Source organism: Rhamphochromis longiceps, linkage group LG13, assembly GCF_057381845.1.
Source record: "Rhamphochromis longiceps isolate RC_006_pf linkage group LG13, R_longiceps_female_GT1.1, whole genome shotgun sequence".
Lineage (NCBI taxonomy): Eukaryota > Metazoa > Chordata > Actinopteri > Cichliformes > Cichlidae > Rhamphochromis > Rhamphochromis longiceps.
In genome coordinates this window covers 27,397,242-27,417,948 of record NC_140569.1, presented here as the reverse complement: position 1 = coordinate 27,417,948, position 20,707 = coordinate 27,397,242, and the positions used below count along the sequence as shown (strand labels likewise).

General features: G+C 42.0%; 1 protein-coding gene across 1 annotated transcript in view; it reads left to right on the top strand.

Annotated features, from left to right (window-relative positions):
- Positions 1–20,087, top strand: part of adgra1b (adhesion G protein-coupled receptor A1b) — a 199,487-nt gene extending 179,400 nt beyond the window's left edge. Inside the window, exons 17-19 of the mRNA XM_085428849.1 lie at positions 2,660–2,805; positions 17,369–17,464; positions 17,794–20,087. Of these exons, the coding sequence (XP_085284975.1) occupies positions 2,660–2,805; positions 17,369–17,464; positions 17,794–19,207 (1,656 nt within the window). The 3' untranslated portion in view covers positions 19,208–20,087. The remainder of the gene's footprint in view (positions 1–2,659; positions 2,806–17,368; positions 17,465–17,793) is intronic.
- The last annotated feature ends 620 nt before the right edge of the window (positions 20,088–20,707 follow it).

Sequence of the window (20,707 nt, the reverse complement as noted above, 5' to 3'; positions counted from 1 at the left end):
TTTCCCTGTACATAAATACTGTAGCTTAGAGTAGACTGGTTACCAAAAATAATTTGGAAACAATATGACAAAGATGTGATAAAAGATAAAAGACTTTAAAGTTAGTTTTTAATATCGCACTTTTAGTCTGTGCCAAATGTTTTAAAACAGATCATCTGGCAATATTAACTGAAATAAAAATGTAGTATAGAGTTCATTGAAAATTCTTAATCGCTTGTTATTTTCCACATTTCTTTTCCCTCCAGAACTATGATAATGTTTATTCAAATTTCAAATCAGTTTTCAAGGACTAGGTTCACTGAAAAAAATACTATGAAACTGATTATTGTGATTTCCAGTCAGAAAGTATAAAGAGCACACGTGTTTTTCTAGACTTACAATATTATTGTTGCCTTATAATTCTGCTTTTCCTCATTTTCTGTCATATATTTTACAACAGTCACCTTGAAGGGAAGGAAAAAAACAGATTTCTTGCCTTTACCATCATCTAATACAAAAGAGTGTCTAATAAATTATTATAATTATATAAAAAAAAAATACTCTGTAGTTTACATACAGTTCTGGTCAAACGTTTTGCGGTCAGGAAATACAATGTGTGTGAAAATAAGTCGAAATCAGAAATGATTTATGATCATTTGTGATAAATGTTTCTATTAACCATTAATGGTGGTTTATGGGATGAAAAAACATGTTTATTTATTACTTTAGTTTTTCAACAAGACACTTATAGGATTAGTTAGAATACAAAAACGATGCTGATTCCTTATTAATTTAACATTAATTTCACATGATGCTTTTGTTTAAGAGCTAGTAGAATCCTGGGGTTCACTCTTGCACTGTGTACTGGTACTGCAGAAGGACGTGCTAGTGCTTTGACAAGTTGCTACTCTTCTTCCACTGACCACACATGTATGGAGGAAAGTAGCCGACGAATCAAAATCAAGCCACTCTTTTTTTTTTTTGTGAAGTGTTAATTTTTTCATGTCTCACCAACATCTCCATACGAGATAAAAGAGGGATTTGAGGAGACGGAAGCAGTGACTGTTTTAATGGGGACACATTGATCAGGCTTCCTGGGCTGCTTCCAGCTTCTGTTTTGTTAACTGTGTGATCATTGTGCTGCTGCTCACTGATCCGATTATTGACTGAAATTTTGTATTTACCCAGATTCTGTGCTAACAATGGCACATCAGGTGAAAGCACACACCAGCTCTGAATAGTAAAACATCAAATATCAAAATATTGCTGTGTTTTTTAGAAGTCAGGTCCCTCAAGTATATACCAGTCTAAATGATGCACCTTTCACAGACTCAATAACGAATACAGATGGTCACAAATAGCTCCAGTCACCAATGGTTACAGCTATAATTGTGACCACCTTCGGTTCTGAAAGACACCAGAAATTCTGCTTTATTATCAAAACAAATGTTAGCATAGGGTTTCTTTAACCACACACACACACACACACACACACACACACACACACACACACACACACACACACACACACACACACACACTATTGGTCCACTGCGGCTTGTGTGTGATTTTTTTGAAAAACTGCCAGATGGGCAACTATAGCTGTGTTGCTTTATTATTGCTGACTTGTCTCAGCTGATTTGGACATTAAAGTTTTGTTGCCATTTGATTGATCGTGCAGTTGCAATAGCAAAACAATATTCAGGACATTAATCAGCCAGTAACAATCACAGGTCACGCTCCGTACGTTAATATGAGAACCCCCTCCTCCCCCATTAAAACCATATTTAAAGACACACTTGCCTTCTGTCTGTTCTTGGCACTAATGAAGCTCTGAAGAGTGTGGACTCTGAAGCTGTGATTGACTTACCACCCACTCTCTGCTCTCTATAACCAGCTCAAGGACGCTTCCAATTAGCATCTGGACTGGTAGCTCGAGTCCCTAGGCCTTTCGTGCTGGAGAGAAGCCATTTGATTGGGTACCTCAGGTTGCCAGTACATCATGAACGCACTGACTGGTTGAAGAAAAGGCTCAGTGCATTTTAATCTTCTGTATCCATTCTCCTTTCTGTCTTTTTTTGCAACTGTCATGTCTATGCTCTCTGTCTGTGAGCTAGCAAAGCTTTTAAACAAAGTTAGATTAGTTTCCCCATTCAAATATAATTCATGAATATTAAAACACGAGGAACGGAGATATGTGTACAGTGCGTTTTTGGAAAAACAATCACACGCTGATAGTTGTCAACGTGACTGACATTTATATTCAGGTTTGTTATTCACGGTGCACACCTCATGTCCTCTAACTCAACTGATAAGGAGCTGCTCAGTATCCACCAGTATAACCTCACTATGCTGCTCTTATCCTAGACAACCTTGATGATTCAATAGCACTTTTTGAACCTGTCTTTCCGTCATTCTACTATTGTCTTTTAGTGGAGGATAACACAAAGCAGCCAGGTCTTTAAGGAAAACGTCTGTGGAGACACCCTTGGAGTGACATTGATGGTTATTTTCTCAAGAGGAGTGGCAGCTCATCCTGAACACTTTTCTTCTTTCAGTTACAGGGATATAATGAAGTCTGACATTTTTCACAGAGACACACTTTACAGTATTATGTATAAGCAAAAGTTCAGCAAAGTCAAAGAAGTAACTTGATGCACCCTCCGTCACCCAATCTCAGGTCGGGGTCGTGCTGCACTACTCGTCTTTGTCAACCATGCTGTGGCTCGGGGTGACGGCGAGGAACATTTATAAACAGGTGACCAAGAAGCCTCCACAGAGTCAAGACAGTGACCCGCCTCCGCGCCCTAAACAGCCCCTGTTGAGGTAAGCACAGATGTCCTCGCAACCCTTCCCAACCCTGAATGCCGCTCAACAGAAAGTTCATAAACATTTGTGCACACATATGTGTTTGTGTATGTGTGTGTGTGGTACTTTTCTTTGGTCTTTTTTGATTGCTTCATGTGTGCCTTTAGAGGACAAGGATGGTTCCCTGCGCAGTTATTTGCTTTCTTATTTCATTTTTTTGTATATACACAACTTGACCGAGGCTGAGATATACTGTCATAGTAGGTTTATGCATTCACATTTTGATGAAAGAAGTCTTCAGATGAGTAAAAATACAAATACAGCGATGATCGATATACTCAGTTATAAGGGTCCTGCCCCAGACCCCTGGGTCTTATATTGTGTTGTCTATTTTATGTGTGGCGCACTATACAATGATTAGCACTGTTGATTTGGTTTCTACTCATCTTTTTGTATGGAGTTTTTCCCTGTGCCCTCATAGGTTTCCTCCAGGTGGTCCAGTTTCCTCCCACTGACTAAAAACACAACTATTGGCTTGACTGATGATTCTAAAGGGCCATGGATGTAAGGCCGATAAAGGGCTTAAACTATATAGAGTAAAACGCTGTATCAATGCGTGGTTAAATGTGGCTTGTAATCTAAAGCTCTTTGACTGATCAGCAAGGCTGGAAAAGCACTTCATAAATAGATTTATATTTACTCCCAATATTGTGTGACTTTGAGGATTTCGCACATTAGCTTTCACAGTTGTTAGAATAACAAAGTCACACCATAACATAAACTTGCTAACAGATGGAGTCAGTGGTAGACCAGGACTTTCACTTCGGAGTGAGAAGTAGTTTTTCACAAAGTTTTTTTTCCCACTGGCTTTATAGGTGGAAGAAAACCTTTTGCCAGTTTCCCATTGTCAGCAGTACAGTGATTTGTAAGAAACTATGGATAAGTACCTTTGTAGCGAACCCCCCCGAATGAAGGATGACACTTTACTGATGACGTTTTGAAGGTTTAATGGCAGTAAACCATCAATCTCACCGTAAGAGCTGGGGATGTATACACAGAAACAGCGTGTAAGCAAAATAATCCACACTCTTACAATCGTAAACCTTATAACATGAAGTTCGTTTCAACGTAACATTTAACAAATGTAGCGACTGTCACAAAAACATCTAAACGTCTCCTTATTTACATCATAACCATACCTTGTGCCTCTATCAAGGGGGCTGCTAATGACAAAAGAAATCACCATAGGCTCCGTTAAGCCATCACTTTTCTAAACTCCCGCGACTGCTGCTGAAAACTGCGCCAAAAACTGTTTTACAGGAAATCGTCCCATCAAAATAAAAGCTTCTACACACGGACAGGAAGTTGGTAGTAGAAAACAGGAATGAGTGCCAAAATAAGGTGCAAAGAAAGGCATTCAGGGTTATTTACACTCCCACCAAAATTACGAATAATTGGTTTACATAAGAACCAAAATGAATAATTTTCCCAAACAAAATAACCCATGTAGGAGTTACCTTAGGAACTTTCTAACAACAATACAAGTTTTTGTACTGGACGCTCAACAACTGATAGTTTAGTAGAGCGTTGACCTTTATTATTGAATCTCTTTTCTCCAAGTGAGATCTTTACCCTTCGCACAAGTCCATCTTTTCCACTGACAGTCTCTACAACTCTTGCAAGTCTCCATTCCCCTCTGGGTGCCAGTTCATCCATTTCCAACACAACATCACCTACTTTTAGATTCCTCTTTGGTGAGTGCCACTTTTGCCTTGAAATGATGTTGTGAATGTATTCTCGTCTCCAGCGGCTCCAGAACTGCTCTGCAAGGAACTGCACGCGGCGCCACCTCTTCTTGCTGTACAGGTCCTCATTTGAAAAGGCACCAGGTGGGGGCAACGGTGCATTGGATTTCATGTGCAGCAGATGATTGGGCGTGAGCGGTTCTAGGCTGTTGGGGCTGTTCAAGTTATCTATAGTCAGGGGTCTGCTATTGACTATAGCCATGGCTTCGTAGAATAACGTCCGTAATGAAGCATCATTGAGTCTGTCGTGAGCCAGTGACAGAGTGGTATTCAGCACACTTCTGACAGTCTTTATCTGACGTTCCCACACTCCCCCTGCATGACTAGCATGGGGTGCGTTCATCACAAAGTCACATTGTTTTTCAGTCAAGTATGTAGTTAGTCTCTGAGTGTCTAGCTCATTTAAAGCTGCTTTAAACTCATTCTGAGCACCAACAAAGTTCGTTCCCTGGTCACATTGGATGTGTCGAACTGCACCTCTGATTGAAATGAAACATCTTAATGCATTAATAAATGCATCAGTAGACAAGTCCTCTAAGAACTCAATGTGAATGGCACGAGAACAAAAGCAAGTAAGTAGGAGTCCATACCGTTTGTGTTGTTTTCTTCCCTCAGTTGTCACAAATGGACCAAAACAGTCCATGCCACAGTGTGTGAAGGGAGGAGAGGGCTCTAAGCGATGTGGAGGTAGGTCACTCATCCTCTGACCCTCTGGAGCTTTGCGGAGTCTGCGGCAGATCACACATTGTCGGATGAATGAGGCAACTGTTTTACTCATTCCAGGAATCCAGTAGCCACTGGATCTGATTTCATTTATGGTGAATCCCTTTCCTTGGTGTTTTACTTTGTCATGACAGTGAGATATTATGAGTTTGGCTGTACAATGTTCTTTTGGGATCACGATCGGGTGTTTGAAGGTGTCACTCGTCGCATGCTGGAGTCTCCCTCCCACCTTGAGGAGACCATCTGTATCCATGAAAATGTCCAGTTTAAACAGTTTGTTATGATGTGGGAGCTGTTCTCCTTTCTTCAGCTGTTTTATTTCCTGTTCATACGCTTGACTTTGTACACGTCGAATGATCACAAGTTCAGCATTTTTCTGCTCACTCACTGTAGCTGATGCATTTGACTTGATGTGTCTAGCCCTTCTTATGAGACGTGCTACAGCCTTAATTGCTTTGGACCAGGAGGAGAACTTACTTAGACATTCAGCAAGACTTACAGTGTCTGTGACTTTAGTTAACATTGTCTGTACTTTTCTGACTTCTGGATCTCCTCCCAGCTCGACAGGTTGTGCTGTGGGCAGTTCATTTTTGTAGTTCTCATTCTTGTTCAACCTTCTCCTTAAGTGTTCCAGTCTGATCTCTGCAAGCCTTCTGTTGTCTGGTAAGTTTGGCCTTTGCTTGAATGGAAGAGGCATCTCACAGTATCCTTGTTCATTTTTCTTTATCCCTTCCTTAAGTTTTTCCAGAAAAACGACATCCTCTTGTGAGACCGTTTTGTCACATGCCTTTGTGTCCTTGAAGTCTGATTCAAGAACATTGATCATGTCCATTGGTGTTACAGCAGGCATTTCCTTTACCATGACCCTATGGCACAGACTTGTTTCAGTTTCATTTGACTCTGATGAGCCACCAACAATGCTCCACCCTAGGTCTGTCTGTATGGCAAATGGCTCATTGTCTTTTCCGAGTAGAACCTGTTTTGGAGCTAGAGTTCTGGGACAGTTAAATCCAATGAGTAGTCCAACATCACAACTCAGGAGAGGGGGTATCTGATCAGCGATCTCTGACAGATGGGGCCATTGCCTTGCAGTTTCATTTGTGGGTATGTTGTCATAGTTAAATGGGATGTAGTCCTTTGTGTAGGAGGGTGGAAGGTCGATGTGAACATCTGAATTATAACCTCTCACACGTAACCCTGCTACTCTCTGGCTTTTGACTGTCATGTGAACTCCCAGCATCGTGGTTAGTTTTAGCTTAACTGGATGGGATGCTGCTTGTAACTGGTTAGTTACCTCCTCACTGACAAATGTGTTGTCACTTTGTGTGTCTAATAAAGCGTACACAAGCTGCTCTTTAGATGGACTCTGAGTAGTGGAAACCCACACAGGAACAATCATGGAGGTACTACCTGATTGACCCACCTTAGTAACATTCAGAGCTGTGGCTGCCATGGTGTCATTTTCTGTGGTTGAAGCGACGTTTGTAGAGCTCTGAGGCCTTTCATTTGCCATGTGACTCTCATTGTGCAAACAGGTGGGGTGTCGTCCTTTGCAAGTGTCACATTTGTGGCGATGACGACAGTCTCTGGCATTGTGGCCCACCTTTAAGCACCCGTAGCACAGTTTATTTTCCTTCACAAATGTCCGTTTGTGGTCTAGTGACTTCTCTGAGAAGCTTGGGCACTTTGACAATTGATGACTTTCATCTTTGCAGAACATGCAGGCCACCTTTAACCTTGTGTCATTTGACTTAGTTTTTTCTCCTTGTACTGTGGCTTGTGTAGTGAAGACTTGAGTCACAGATCTGTTTGGTTTGGTCTCCCTTACGTATCTTTTCTCCAAGGATGAGCTGCTTGAGTAGAGTGCATATGAAGAAGTCACAGGATTACATGCAATTTCTGCCTCGAGTGCTACAAACTCTGCAAAATCCTTGAAAGAGGGAAAATCTTTGCCTTTCATGAGAGCAACTGTGACTTGACGGTTCCAACGCGTTGCAAGCCATTCTGGAATCTTTTGCAATAACTTTTGGTTTTCCTCACAGTCACTTAGTATCTCTAAGCCCTTTACATGTGGTGTTGCTTGCAGACAAGTTGTGAGAAAATCAGAAAAGGCCCGTAGACCTTCTGCATCTTTTGAGTGGATTTTAGGCCACTTTGACAGTTTGTCTCTGAATGCCTTTTGAACAACAAATGGCTGACCATAGCGTTGGTCAAGTCTTTTCCATGCATCTTTGTATGCCTCTTCATCACTGCGGTAGAACGTGCCCTCAAGACACTTAAGAGCAGGACCAGTGATATACCTTTTTAACAAATGCAGTTTTTCAGCTGGAGATATACCTTTGTGGCCCACCAGTGAGATGAAGGAAGCCTTCCATTCGATGTAGGTGATGGGATCTCCGCTGAACACAATGGGCACAGGCACTGGAATTCTGCTTACTGCTATGCTGTCTTGAATAGCTTTAGCCAGCTGCAATACGTCTGTGGGAGGCGATGGAGTGACAATTTGTGAGTGCAGTTGTTGTAGAGGATTATTGACAGGGATGGATGCATATTGTTCCACATGTGGGTGATATGAACCTGTAGAGAGCTCTGAGGCTGGTTGTGCAAAGCTTTGGTTGATAACAGACATCCCATTGCTCTGTAACATTAGCTGACTGTCCATATCAACTTTTAACTCCTTGTCATAAATCTCTAATTTTGCACGTGCTGCTTGCCTTTCCTTTTCTGCTTGTAAACGTTCTAGTTCAGACCTTTGTGCATCCAATTCCCTCCTGTGTTTCTCTTCCATTTCTCTTATTTTTTGTTTTTGTTTTATTTCCTCTTGTGTGATTTTATACTGAGCTTCTTTTGCAGCTAATTCTGCAACAGCATCGATTCTTTTGGCTGCAATGCTTGCTTCAGATTGGTAACTTGACTGTGATGCAGTACCAAATATGGACTTAGCATGTTCATAAGCTAAGAGCTGATGGAGGCGCTGCCTTTCTCTATCTGCATCATACTCATCTATAGCTGCTAAACGCTCAGATATGATTTTCATAATGTCCTTTGTCACTGATTCACAAGAGTCCATTTTGCGCCTTATGACATGGGATGGTTCATTACGCTCTCTATATTCACTGTATGCCTTTGTCATATCATTTACTGTCCTTTCAATATCATCAGCCATTTCTGCTAACCGTGAATCTGATAAATCACTTTTCAGGTCTTCTCTGTATACTCTGACCTGGCCTTTCCAATGTTCATAAATGGTTAGCAGTTTCTTCTCTCTTTTATTCTGTTCATCTCTTTGATATAAGAGCATTTTCTCCGTGGGCACACTGGGCCGTTCTGATCGCCTTGGGAACGTTTCATTAGCTGTTTCATCAGCTTCGCATGTCAATTCCTTTCGTTGTTCCTTTTCGTTTAACTGACCTCCTTCTATATTTTCCATTTTGAGAGCAACTGCTTGTTACCGGACCGCTGCTGTAGCTTGCTGCTCCGTGCCGTGCCGTGCCGTTCCGATCGCAGGAAGCTCTCTCTCTCTCTCGCTGCTCCCGGAGGTAAGCTCTCTCGCTGCTCCCGGAGGTAAGCTCTTACTGCTCTCGGAGGTAAGCTCTTACTGCTCCCAGAGGTAAGCTCTTACTGTAGCGAACCCCCCCCCGAATGAAGGATGACACTTTACTGATGACGTTTTGAAGGTTTAATGGCAGTAAACCATCAATCTCACCGTAAGAGCTGGGGATGTATACACAGAAACAGCGTGTAAGCAAAATAATCCACACTCTTACAATCGTAAACCTTATAACATGAAGTTCGTTTCAACGTAACATTTAACAAATGTAGCGACTGTCACAAAAACATCTAAACGTCTCCTTATTTACATCATAACCATACCTTGTGCCTCTATCAAGGGGGCTGCTAATGACAAAAGAAATCACCATAGGCTCCGTTAAGCCATCACTTTTCTAAACTCCCGCGACTGCTGCTGAAAACTGCGCCAAAAACTGTTTTACAGGAAATCGTCCCATCAAAATAAAAGCTTCTACACACGGACAGGAAGTTGGTAGTAGAAAACAGGAATGAGTGCCAAAATAAGGTGCAAAGAAAGGCATTCAGGGTTATTTACAACCTTCATGCACCTACTAAAGCTAACAGCTAACAATATGTGGCATATTTCTGATAAGCTAACTTTGCAGAGTTAGCAACATAGCATCCTCTATACCAGCGGTCCCCAACCTCCGGGCCTGTCTGTGAATCGTTCGGTACCGGGCCGTGAGAGTTGAGGCTCAGGTGTGAAATTTATGGTTTTCAGGGTTTTTATCGTTTTTTATCATTATTGTTTTTAATCGGTTTTATCATTAACTCAGTTTCTCTGGGTCTTTCCCCGTGTGTTATGAATAAATCTTCCTTTTTTTGTTACCGGTACTGGTTTTATCCACGACACCTTAAAGGCCGGTCGGTGAAAATATTGTCGGACATAAAGTGTCAGTGGCGCAAAAATGGTTGGAGACCGCTGCTTCATACCCTTTGAGTTGGTGGGATAATGACTATTGCTAGCTTGACATGGACACAGAATAAAATTCTTAGTGGCTTTTAAATAGCTAAATATGTGTTTGTCAGATTACTCAGCCATTCCCTTGGGCACGTGTGAGCTACGTGGACTTTACTGTGGAGTAAACTTTTGCATCTTTGTGTCTCACACTAGTTTAGGCTCAGGTGTTTCAAAGGGGAGAAACTGTCATGCAAGTGTTGCATAATTTATATGAAAATAAAACCCCAGTTGGTTTGCATTATTCAACATCAACAGCGAGATGGCTATCAAGACTTTCTGTTGATACACTTTGCATCACCTTATTGATTTCTCACACGTCTTGGGTGTTGAATAGTAAGGAGTGACTTTATGTGAAAACTGATAAACCACTGATTAGAGAACTTTAAATTCCTTGTAATCAGCCAATTTCCTGAAGAGAGACCACTTAAAATGGATAGAGGTTGTTGTTAGGGGTGACATTCAAGGTTAATATGAATATGTAGTATACCGTCAGTCATCAGCAGCTCTCAGTAGGGCATTTCCTGAATTTCCCCACTGAGCTTGTCTGGCTAATCAACTTGCCTGATATTTTCAGGACATTAAGAAACAGCCTCACTGAACTATAGCAGACTGACCAGAAAGTGTTTTGATCTGTTTGCTAGAATCATTGCAGTCACCGCCGCAGTCTTGTAATCTCTAGCCCAGAAACACTGGTGAATATCTAAGTGTATTTGTAATGTACTTTATTAATTGTAAAAACACAAAAATAAGGATTGTGACATAATTCAAATAAACATTTAAAAAAGGAATTGACCTGTAACACTGCCTGTTATACTTCTTCATAATATTTATGTATATTGGGAATCACGGACAGTATGAACAACTGTGACAAACAAAACGCAGGCAGTGTTACAGGTTAATCAATGGAGTTTCACCTAAGAGGCAAGGGTTTGGTTCCTATGTGAAGACAAGAGTCAGCATTGACTTGATTTGTTTAAAGCACCTGCAGCTCCCTTGTGTCGTCCTCGGGATTCCCATACACTTGTTTGCCACACACCTAGGGGTCATTTTTGACCCGAGGACAACACAATGGTTAAGGTGATACAGAAACAGCTGCTTTCTGTTATAAGTTATAACATTATTGGCAAGTTGTTTAAATACTTAATTTTGAAATAACCATTCATACTTAAAATACTTTGTTAAAGTAGTTTTATTGGATTAAAAACGACTATGTCAGCCGCTCCAAATGGCAGACACGAGAACGCAGCATTGACTAAACTGAGGTCTGACAACATCGACAATTTGATAGCTGCAGTTCAGAATCTATGTAAATCAACACAACACAAACCTTTGTTAGCTGTTCATTAATAGGCATTTCAAAATAACCTGAGACATCATGTTTTGCCTTTTTATAGATTTTTTTATAGATTAGTGAAAACACAGTGTACTTTCGGTTATTTTGTGTGAGCTTTCCTTCCACACTTAAAGGTTTAGTAAGTAGGAGGGAGTGCAGGTGAATGTGAGGAGGAGAAGGAAGGACGGAGAAGTAATTGACTAAAGCCCTTCACCATAGCATCACCTCCAGTGCTTTTACTAATTACCGCAGTCACCCAGGAGGCCACTGAGCCAGAAGCTTTATCAAAAACCTAAATGTATTTAGCTTTTTAACCCTTTAACTCCTCTTCACTTAGACACGCGCACATCAGATTACATTTCTCCTATTTGTGTTGTTTTTTTTCCCCCTACTTCTTCGTTTTATTACTTTACTGCTTACGCCTAACATTTGGCACATTTAAGAGGATCGTTTTTTGGACCCATGCGGCACTCCTCCTCTGCGGTGAGAAGGTGCTGTGTGAGCTCTTCAGCACATTGCAACCGTGCTGCAGAAGCTGCTGGAGCTTCAATGAGAAATCCTGTTAGAGGAAGGTTTCAGAGCAGCAACAGAGAGGCAAACAGGGGGCAGACCGTAGCAAATGTATGTTTGTCATTTAATCTGTCATTTTCTTAAAGCCCGCTGGGAAATTTCAGTTGCATGAATTTTCTTGAACTTTTCAGAATATTTTGCAGGAGATACAGCAGACGACCCCAAACTAGAAAATGATTTGAACATGTGGAGCTGCACTGGATATGAACCCTGCTGCAACACCTTACGTGCTTTTAGAATCGCTGTCTGTGGGGTGGTTTAAAAGGATTATTATGACGAATATAGCACTCTCATGGGCATTTATTGCCCATACCACCCGAAACTAATATCTGGAAAATTTATAAAGGGGCAGATTCATATGTCTGACATTATTAAAATTCGAATCTCTCAATAACGTATTCCTGACGAGTCGCTGAAAGTCTGAGGATACGGACGCCACTAAGATAAGGATCCCCTCAACCTATAAGCAGCACTTTCCTTGCAAAGCAAATCCTCAGACACCTGCGTGATTCAGGGGTTTAATATGGAATGTTCTCGAGGCTCTCCCATCATGCACTGCTTGTGAATGAGATAATTTGTCTGGGGGCAGACGGGGGGATTGTGTGGCACAGCAGTCAAGTTGATCCACAGTGATTGACTGTAATGCTCCCCGTCAGACAGGCTCATGCAATGAGACTTAGCAGCTGGAGACAAATCAATTTCTCTCCCCTCCCAACAACCCACCTATTTCTCCTCATCTACCTCTTTTCCCGTCCTTCCACTCTTGACAGCATCTGATGGCATATCCAGCCGACCATTACACCGACCCCTGTCAAAAATCTGCCACACCATGTTGGACCGCACACCTTAAACGCTTCTGTTTTTACTATTAACTAACACCGATCCGGAGTGATGAGTGCTGATCTTTCCTCTAAAACTTAACAGAGGATTCACTATAGAATCTCCATCAAATATCTGACAATTATTGATAAAAACTTCTTATACCAGCCGTCGGTGTCAGTGATATCGAAAAGAAAACTCACATGACAAGTGCAGTCATGTAAGTGTAAAATAACACTACATGTATAGCAGGAAACAAGGGAGAAATCTAAGGTAATGTATTATGTAATGTATTGTAATACTCATTTAAATCTTTTTACAGTAGTTAAAATTTATTCATATTAATTTAGATGGACAAACAATTAAAATATACCCAGCACATGAGATGCTGCAGTGTGTTTTAAAGGGAAAAGGTCACCCATCAAGTCCCTAAATAACCCAAATAAATAGATAAACAAAAACAACTTTAATCTACTGTCTGTGTGTCATGTATAATTATCAGTTACAGTAATTTATGGTACCAAGAAGGCGTTAGTTATATTTTAGTGGGTACTTTGCTGAGAGGTCATGTTCTACTTGGGAAGCATCCATAGACCTAAAAATATCTCTGCTGCAAATAGCCTACAGTGAAACTCTAAGACTGAAACTGTGTGAAAAACTAGACATGACAGAAAACTATTTGTGACTTTAGAAAGGAAAATGTCCCAGCAATTATGATGGTGCTCAATACTCGACCCGAGGAAAACCACCGGGTAACAAATTAAGCGACTGTAGCCTTTGGCAGCTCACCTCTCTCAAATAGAGAAAAGAATACAATGCTCTTTGCAATTATATCATCCATGTGTTTTGATTAGTGACATGAAATATAATTTACAAAATCTTACAATATTTGCAAAGTTTTGTAAAGTGTATATGTGCAAAACTGTTGTTTTGGAGACACACACATGGATCCTGCTGCTGTATGATGCTGCAGGTGATTAATGAACTGTTTAAAGAGCACTTTCACTCGCTGGGCCCACGTCCTCATTTGAGGTTTGATAGCGTTTTAGTAGATAAAGGAGAAGGGCTTGGATATGAATTAAGCTGCAGTTTGGGGAAGGCCTCGAAGGGGCCTGGCGGCAGCTCCCGTGCCTGGCAGATCCCCGTGTATTAAATAGAAGTGAAGAAGTTAAAGAATTGAAAAGGGAAGGGAGGGTGGGGCAGGTAAACGAGAACTACGGCTTGTAGAACTGGGGGGACATATATAGATGAGAACCGGAAGGAGCGTGTTTGGAGGCGTGGTCCTGCTCCTGAAATTCTGATACTTTAACTCCAACAAAAAGTGATTCTTTGCCTTCATAAATATGAAGCAATAATTTTGAATAAACTGCAACTGAAATAAAATCAAATGTTTGTTTATTCAAATAATTAATCATTAAGGAAAGTATGATTGGTATAAAGTGTATACCAGTCAAGTTTATTTTTGTTTTTGACAAGATTTTGACCAGAATTTGATCAAATTCAGCATTTGGGGCATAATTATTTTGAATGAGAAGACTACCACACATTTTTAATAGATGTGAAGTTTCAGAGCAAAGTGAATCCGGCTACACTTAACCTACATAAAGTTGTGTTGTGAATTTTGGAGAAGTCTCTGCGTGTGCTTCTTTTAGGCTTTGAACAAAGTGATTTGCAGACTTTGTTCTGTGCTCTGTTAGTTTTATGATTAAGGGGGGATTTTAAGGCTTCCTCTTATTTGTGACAGTGTCTCAAAGCTGTTGTCACATGATAAAAGTAGCAAAAAATGTATCAGAAAATAAAATGGTATATGGAAGAACATCTTTCTTTGAAAAAGACTACTTGAAATTAACATAGACTGTTCAGAGTTTTTGCTTGAGTGTTATCTAAGGCGCTTGGAAATAAAAACAATTCTGGACGTGATAGGGTGGGGCTAGGTTTCACAATGAGCTCACCCGAAACCTTGGCTAATTGTGACCTACACTCGTTTTCACACCTTGGCTCATGTGATTAGGTAGAGGATCATTAGGGGTCCTTTTGTCCCTCTTGGGGGGTTACTCCCACTGGGTTTAAATCTGGGGCTCTCCACCATTTGACCCTAGAACTGAAGAAGCTTCTCGGATGAGAGGTGAAATGTGTTCAAGCAACTTAAAGAAGTCCAGACGCTTTTCTTTCCAAGCTCTTTAGACTACAATGGCCTGGATGACTGAGAACCTTCACAGACATATTGCTTGAGTGTTATTTTGTGAGTTGTTTTTATTCTGTTTGCGATCCTTATGCTAAGCTGTGGTAGCTGGCACAGCTTTCTTTTGGCTGTGGCATCAATCTTTGCATAAATCTGTGCATTTAACTCTTGGCAAGTAAGCTAATGAGTATATTTCCCAAAGTGTTGAACTGTCACTTCATTCAGCTTACTTTGCCCATTAAAGAGAATTCAGACCTGCAGGACTGTGGTTAATGCCAAATTTATGCCTTAATGTTCCATCCTCCAGCTTTACTCCAAAGCCCTTGCCCTCTGCTGGAGCTGAATATGACCATCAGTTGTCCCCAGCTGTGCTATGTATATCCTGGACAGGGTCCAGAGAAAGGACAGTGCACAGTCATAAAAACAGAAGATAAGCATAAGCATAGGAACAAAAAGAGGAGTTGCTGTAGCTACTGACTAAAAGGCACTTTAGGGTCTATTTATATCAGATGATTGCTGTTCCTAAACTCACTCAAAAGCACAAGACTGCATACACAGCCATTTTGTTTGAGGTTGAAGGCTTTTTTTAAAAAGTAGATTGGCCAACAAAGAGGATGAGTGCATTCAAGGGGGGCAGGATTTTGTGTGCATATTCATATTAGAATGGGTGCATTAGCAAGAATTTTAATGCGGTAGACCTTTTCGAATAAAAACGAGGCAGCAAGTAGAATGAAATATATCACACGCTCTCGATACAGTTTCTGCATGTACTGTACATGTGCTTCACTTGGGACCACGTCTTAAGGAAACACATGCTGGCTTTCCTAGAAGGGATAAAAGGGGAATGAGGGTTATAAAGTGCTGGGTGCTTTAACATCTACTAGCTCTTCTCATTTATGCTTATCTAGCTGACGGGTGTGTAAATGGCTTTCTGCTGGAGCAGGGTCCCCCGGGAGAACCGTTCCACTCACACAGACAGTGACAGGCCAGTAATGCTCCCCCCGAAAACCCCCTGTCTTTGCCTCACCTCCAGCCACCCCTCACCGACCAGCCCAGACAAACATCTTGATTGTAATTGAATTTTCAGAACGGCTGCTGTGTGACGGAGTAACGATTGGAAGGGAGAGCGACAGAGAGAGAGAGAGAGCCACAGTAAGAAGGGGTGGAAGGGAGGAAACTGAGGATGAAGACGGAGGAAGATGGAGTGGTGGAAAGGTTAGAGTAATGACAGAGGCTAAGATTGAACAGGAAGGAAGAGGAAATAGCATACTGTTGTATAGCATGACAGTGGAGGGAAAGCCAAGGACAGGAAGCTGCTGGGGGATTAGCTTTGTTTCTGCGCCGAAGTCTTGACGGATCGTAATATACTGTTGCAATGCAAGTTTCATGGTTCACATACCTGCCGTGCGCAGTGTAGCTGACATGTGAAAGATCAAGGAGAGGGGGAAAAAAGCACCGAATAATCTGCGGTTAACATTAGAATATCATCCTTGAGAACATTTAATCCGACACAAAGTAAACAGAACTAAACATGGTAATACCTAGGGGCATAATGCACTGTTGTTAAGATCATACTTTATTAGTTCCGCTTCACATCTTTCTCCCATTGATATTATTGTTTGTTTGGGGTTTTTTTTCTCCAGCTAGCCTTATATAGTCTTGATTTAATTGGATAAACCGCCATTACATCAGCTATGTTGGCAAGTGAGGTCAGAGCTAATTCACTTAAAACACGTGTTAAAATTAAAGGTAGTTCTGCTAAATTTCTTGGTGGCTTACAACATAACACGAATGCTGTATTTCTGGGGTTGTTGCTATGAAAGCTAAAATAACTGCCACTTAGCTGTATAACTCTGTGCTTCATTGTTGTGTAGTGTTTTTTTCATTTTGTCTATTAAGTGACCTGCCCTCTTTATGATAATGAAAGCTGAAGTCGAGGATACAATCCGTTTTCTGTATGTCTGATAAGCCAGTTTTGATAAGTTCGCCATCCCTTTCCTATTAAATCCGCACTCTCTTTCCATATTCGGTGCTCTGATGAATAGCAGATGCCCTAAATGAGCACTGACAAGTTTATCGCCGGGAAAACAGATTTGTTTATATAGGAAAATTTACACTTTGATTTGTGGCAAAGAAAACAAATTGTAGGTGGCGATTCCTCCCATGGAGTGTGGTCACAGGCACACCGACAAGTTCCAATCACACATCATTGATCTTTGTTCATTCATTTATTTTAAAACACTCATAAAGCTGCATTCACCAGTGGCTCCATACTGTAGTGGTTAACACATTTGTCCCAAAACAGAAAAGCTTTCCCAAGAGGAGAGACAAATTCTCACGTGGTGTTTAAAAGAAAAAAAAAAGCTGCCAAATCAAATGTGTGTGTCCATCTGCTGTGGTAACCAGTCCATTCACAGCACAAGTCAGCATCTTTCATCTGTCACCTTCTTTGACAGCTTTTTTAATCTTCCTGAAGTCTTATTTTGACAGTGTATTTTTATAATCCACATGTGTGACACAGGATTTGTAAATGTCTTTTCACTTCCAACTTTGATATTCTTGCCCTACTGACCCTGTCTCACTCTCTCTTTTTACCCCTCCCCCCATTACCCTCAAAGATTTTATCTAGTCAGCGGTGGAGTGCCCCTCATCATCTGCGGGGTCACGGCAGCTGTCAATATAGACAACTATGGCAGCAGGGAGCAAGCGCTGTAGTAAGTCCTAGATTTGCTTCTTCCTGAGTCAGTCTGAGATGATGTTTCACATTGTTATGCAAATAAAGAGTTTTTTTATGTTTTACTCCCAAAAATTAAATTTGATTTAATCTTCTTTAAACGCTGTTAGACGGGTGTATACATAGACACAAGCGTATGCTCCCTTTGGTGGATGTGTATTTCATTTAGTTACTCTCTTCTCAGTAAACACATAAAGATGATGTGACTTTATGAAGGTAACCATTTAATTACAAACAGAAAGTAAACTTTGAATTGTTCCATATTTCTTATGGTATTAAAGTGCAGTGGTGTGTTTGTGTGTGTTGCAGCTGCTGGATGGCGTGGGAGCCCAGTCTGGGAGCATTCTTTGGCCCCGTAGCTTTCATCGTCCTGGTCACGTGCATCTATTTCCTCTGCACATTCATCCAGCTACGGCGACACCCTGAAAAGAAGTACGAGCTCAAGCAACTGACGGAGGAGCAGCAGAGGCTGGCTGCTGTCGATGTGCCGACACACTGCCACCAGGGAGCCGAGCCCGGAGCCCTGGCTCCACCGCCCAGCGGGAGCCACTGCCCCGCCGGCTGCCCTGGCATTCCCATCAACCCCGCGCTGCTGGCCAACGAGCACTCCTTCAAGGCTCAGTTAAGAACAGCGGCCTTCACCCTATTCCTCTTCCTGGCAACCTGGACTTTTGGGGCACTAGCTGTGTCACAGGGCCACTTCCTGGACATGATCTTCAGCTGCCTTTATGGTGCCTTCTCCGTCACCCTCGGCCTCTTCGTCCTCATCCATCACTGTGCCAAGCGGGACGATGTTTGGCATTGCTGGTGTTCCTGCTGTCCTGGACGAAGCGCCGACGCCTCCTCTGGTGCCCCCGCGCCCGCTCAAACGCGGCCCAAAGTCAACGTGAACGGAGATACCCCCGGGCACGGCCACGGCCACAGCCACTGCCACCATGACTCACCTTGTCAGGCTAAAGCTCTAAGCTGTGGCCATGGCAGCTTAGCTCACTGTAAACACGCTGCCCTTCCTTCCTCACAAAATCACATGACGTGTCTAGCGCCAGTGACGCCGTGCTGTGCCGCACTGCACAGCCAGCAGCTTATGGAAGAAGAGCCCGCGGCCACGCATGTGCTGCTGCACGCTGACCCGGAGGGTTACCGGCCGGGGATCCAGTTGCACCCCTGCCTAAAGAGCAGTGCCAGGACTAAAGGCCGACATCTCAGCCGCAGGGATGGGGCCGGTGCTTGTGGAGCGGGGAGTGAGAGGGAGTACGCCTATCACATCCCCTCTAGTGTGGATGGAGGCAGCGTGCACAGCTTACACACTGACAGCCCCCACAGCACACACGAGCGCCACGCCCACATCTGTCCACACCTGGCCCACGAAGGCCACCATGACGTGCATCACACATGCCACGCTGCTGCAGAGTCCCTGGCATGCCATAATCCCTGCCACAGGCACATCTGCTGTGCCAAGGCAGACCTTTTCCCTTCTCTGTGCCCGGCAGAAGCAGGAGACACGGGCGTCTTCCTGTGCGGCTGCGGCAAAGTGGCTGAGGAGGACCCCGTGGCAACACATCACCATTTGGAAATGCACGCCCCGCGCAGACAATCTTACCCTCAGAACCCGCCCAATCAGAACGGGATTCTAAAGGGGAGCCTGCATGAGGGTCTCCTCTACACATCAGACAGCACAGGAAATATACGCACTGGACCCTGGAAGAATGAAACTACTGTGTAGTGTGGGAAGACTGAGAAGAGGGGATGCAGGCAGCATTCCTGCTTCCCCTTCTAGGATAATAAAAAAACAAAGAATTGTATAACATTTTAAAACATCACAATCAGCGTGGGATATTTTTTTATTTTAATGTCCTCTTGATTTTATGTGTGCTGTTTTACTGTACAGAATTCCATTTGAACGCTCTCCTTCAGGGGGCATCCACTGACAGAAACCGAATTTCTTCCATCACAATGAATTTGTGAAAACGTGTGTCGCATGGCGCCTTCAGATGTAATCGAAGGTGTCGCCACTGTTCCATATAACTACAGATCTATCTCTCTCTATATATACAAGAAAATGAATGGTTGTACGTATGAATTTGTGTGTGTTAACGCTCAAAGGCAACACGCTGCAAGATATTTTTTACACTTTGAAACACGTCAAATAGTCTCTGATGACAGTGAACCTCCAGTACTTAAAAGAACTTCTTGGCATCCATGTTTTAGACAACTAAACCAGCAGTTTTAGACTTCATGGGTATTTTTGCCATTCGGTCAAGCAACTGTGAATATCTACTAGAGTTTTCTAAAAAAAAGAAATATATATAAATATATATAAAGATACTGTTGCTTACAAGAGATGTGTGGATGCCAGTTAAGTTGTGAAAATTCAAAGCAACAGAAAAAGAGAAGTGAAATTAAGCATCCTCTTATCCAGGTCAGTATTGATCGTGCTGTCTATATGATGTCTTCACTGTTGTGTTTCTTTTTCTTTTCTGTTCTGGAGAGAATAACGGCACATCAGCAGCAACAGCATTGTGTGTAGAAAGTTACTGTCAGTGAGTCATTGGATCCATTGTGCCATAAAGAGCCAGGTCCTCACAGCAAAGTTCATTGCCAAACCGGTGTGCTGGTTTTTATTCCATTCAGCTCAGTTTGCACACGCTTCATGTGACGGTATCACATCAGCTTATGTTTCTCTGTACAATCAATCTAGAAAAAAAAAACAGCAACAACAATAACAGCAAGCTGCATCAACATAACTTTGGGAAACCAGCCCAGCGTCCTGCAATTTTCCCTCCTATTAAAATGCTAATAAAATATTTCAGACTCACCCGACATTGGCCGAAGCCAAAAAAATGATACATGGCAGACACCAGAGCAAATTCGGCCCTGTTGTGTTTTATAAATTTATAATTTGCCTTATAAAAGCTCCAACGCATGCATGCTTATATGTAGCTGTGTTTTAATGGTGTAAATGAATGCCTTTCCACAGACATATCATTTGACTCGACCCAATGCAGCTTGCCATGTGTCCTTTTTTGAAGCACTTGTGGATTATTTCACTTCTCAACAGTACTATTTGGCTCTTGTGACCTTCATGTTGCATCACTTTAAAAAGGACCCATTATGCTCATTTACAGCTTCATAGTTTTTTTTTAATCTTCAATCTTAGAGTCATCTTTGCAAGATTCATAGTTTAAATGAATCCTTCTTTATCTTATACCAGGCTTTAGTGCAG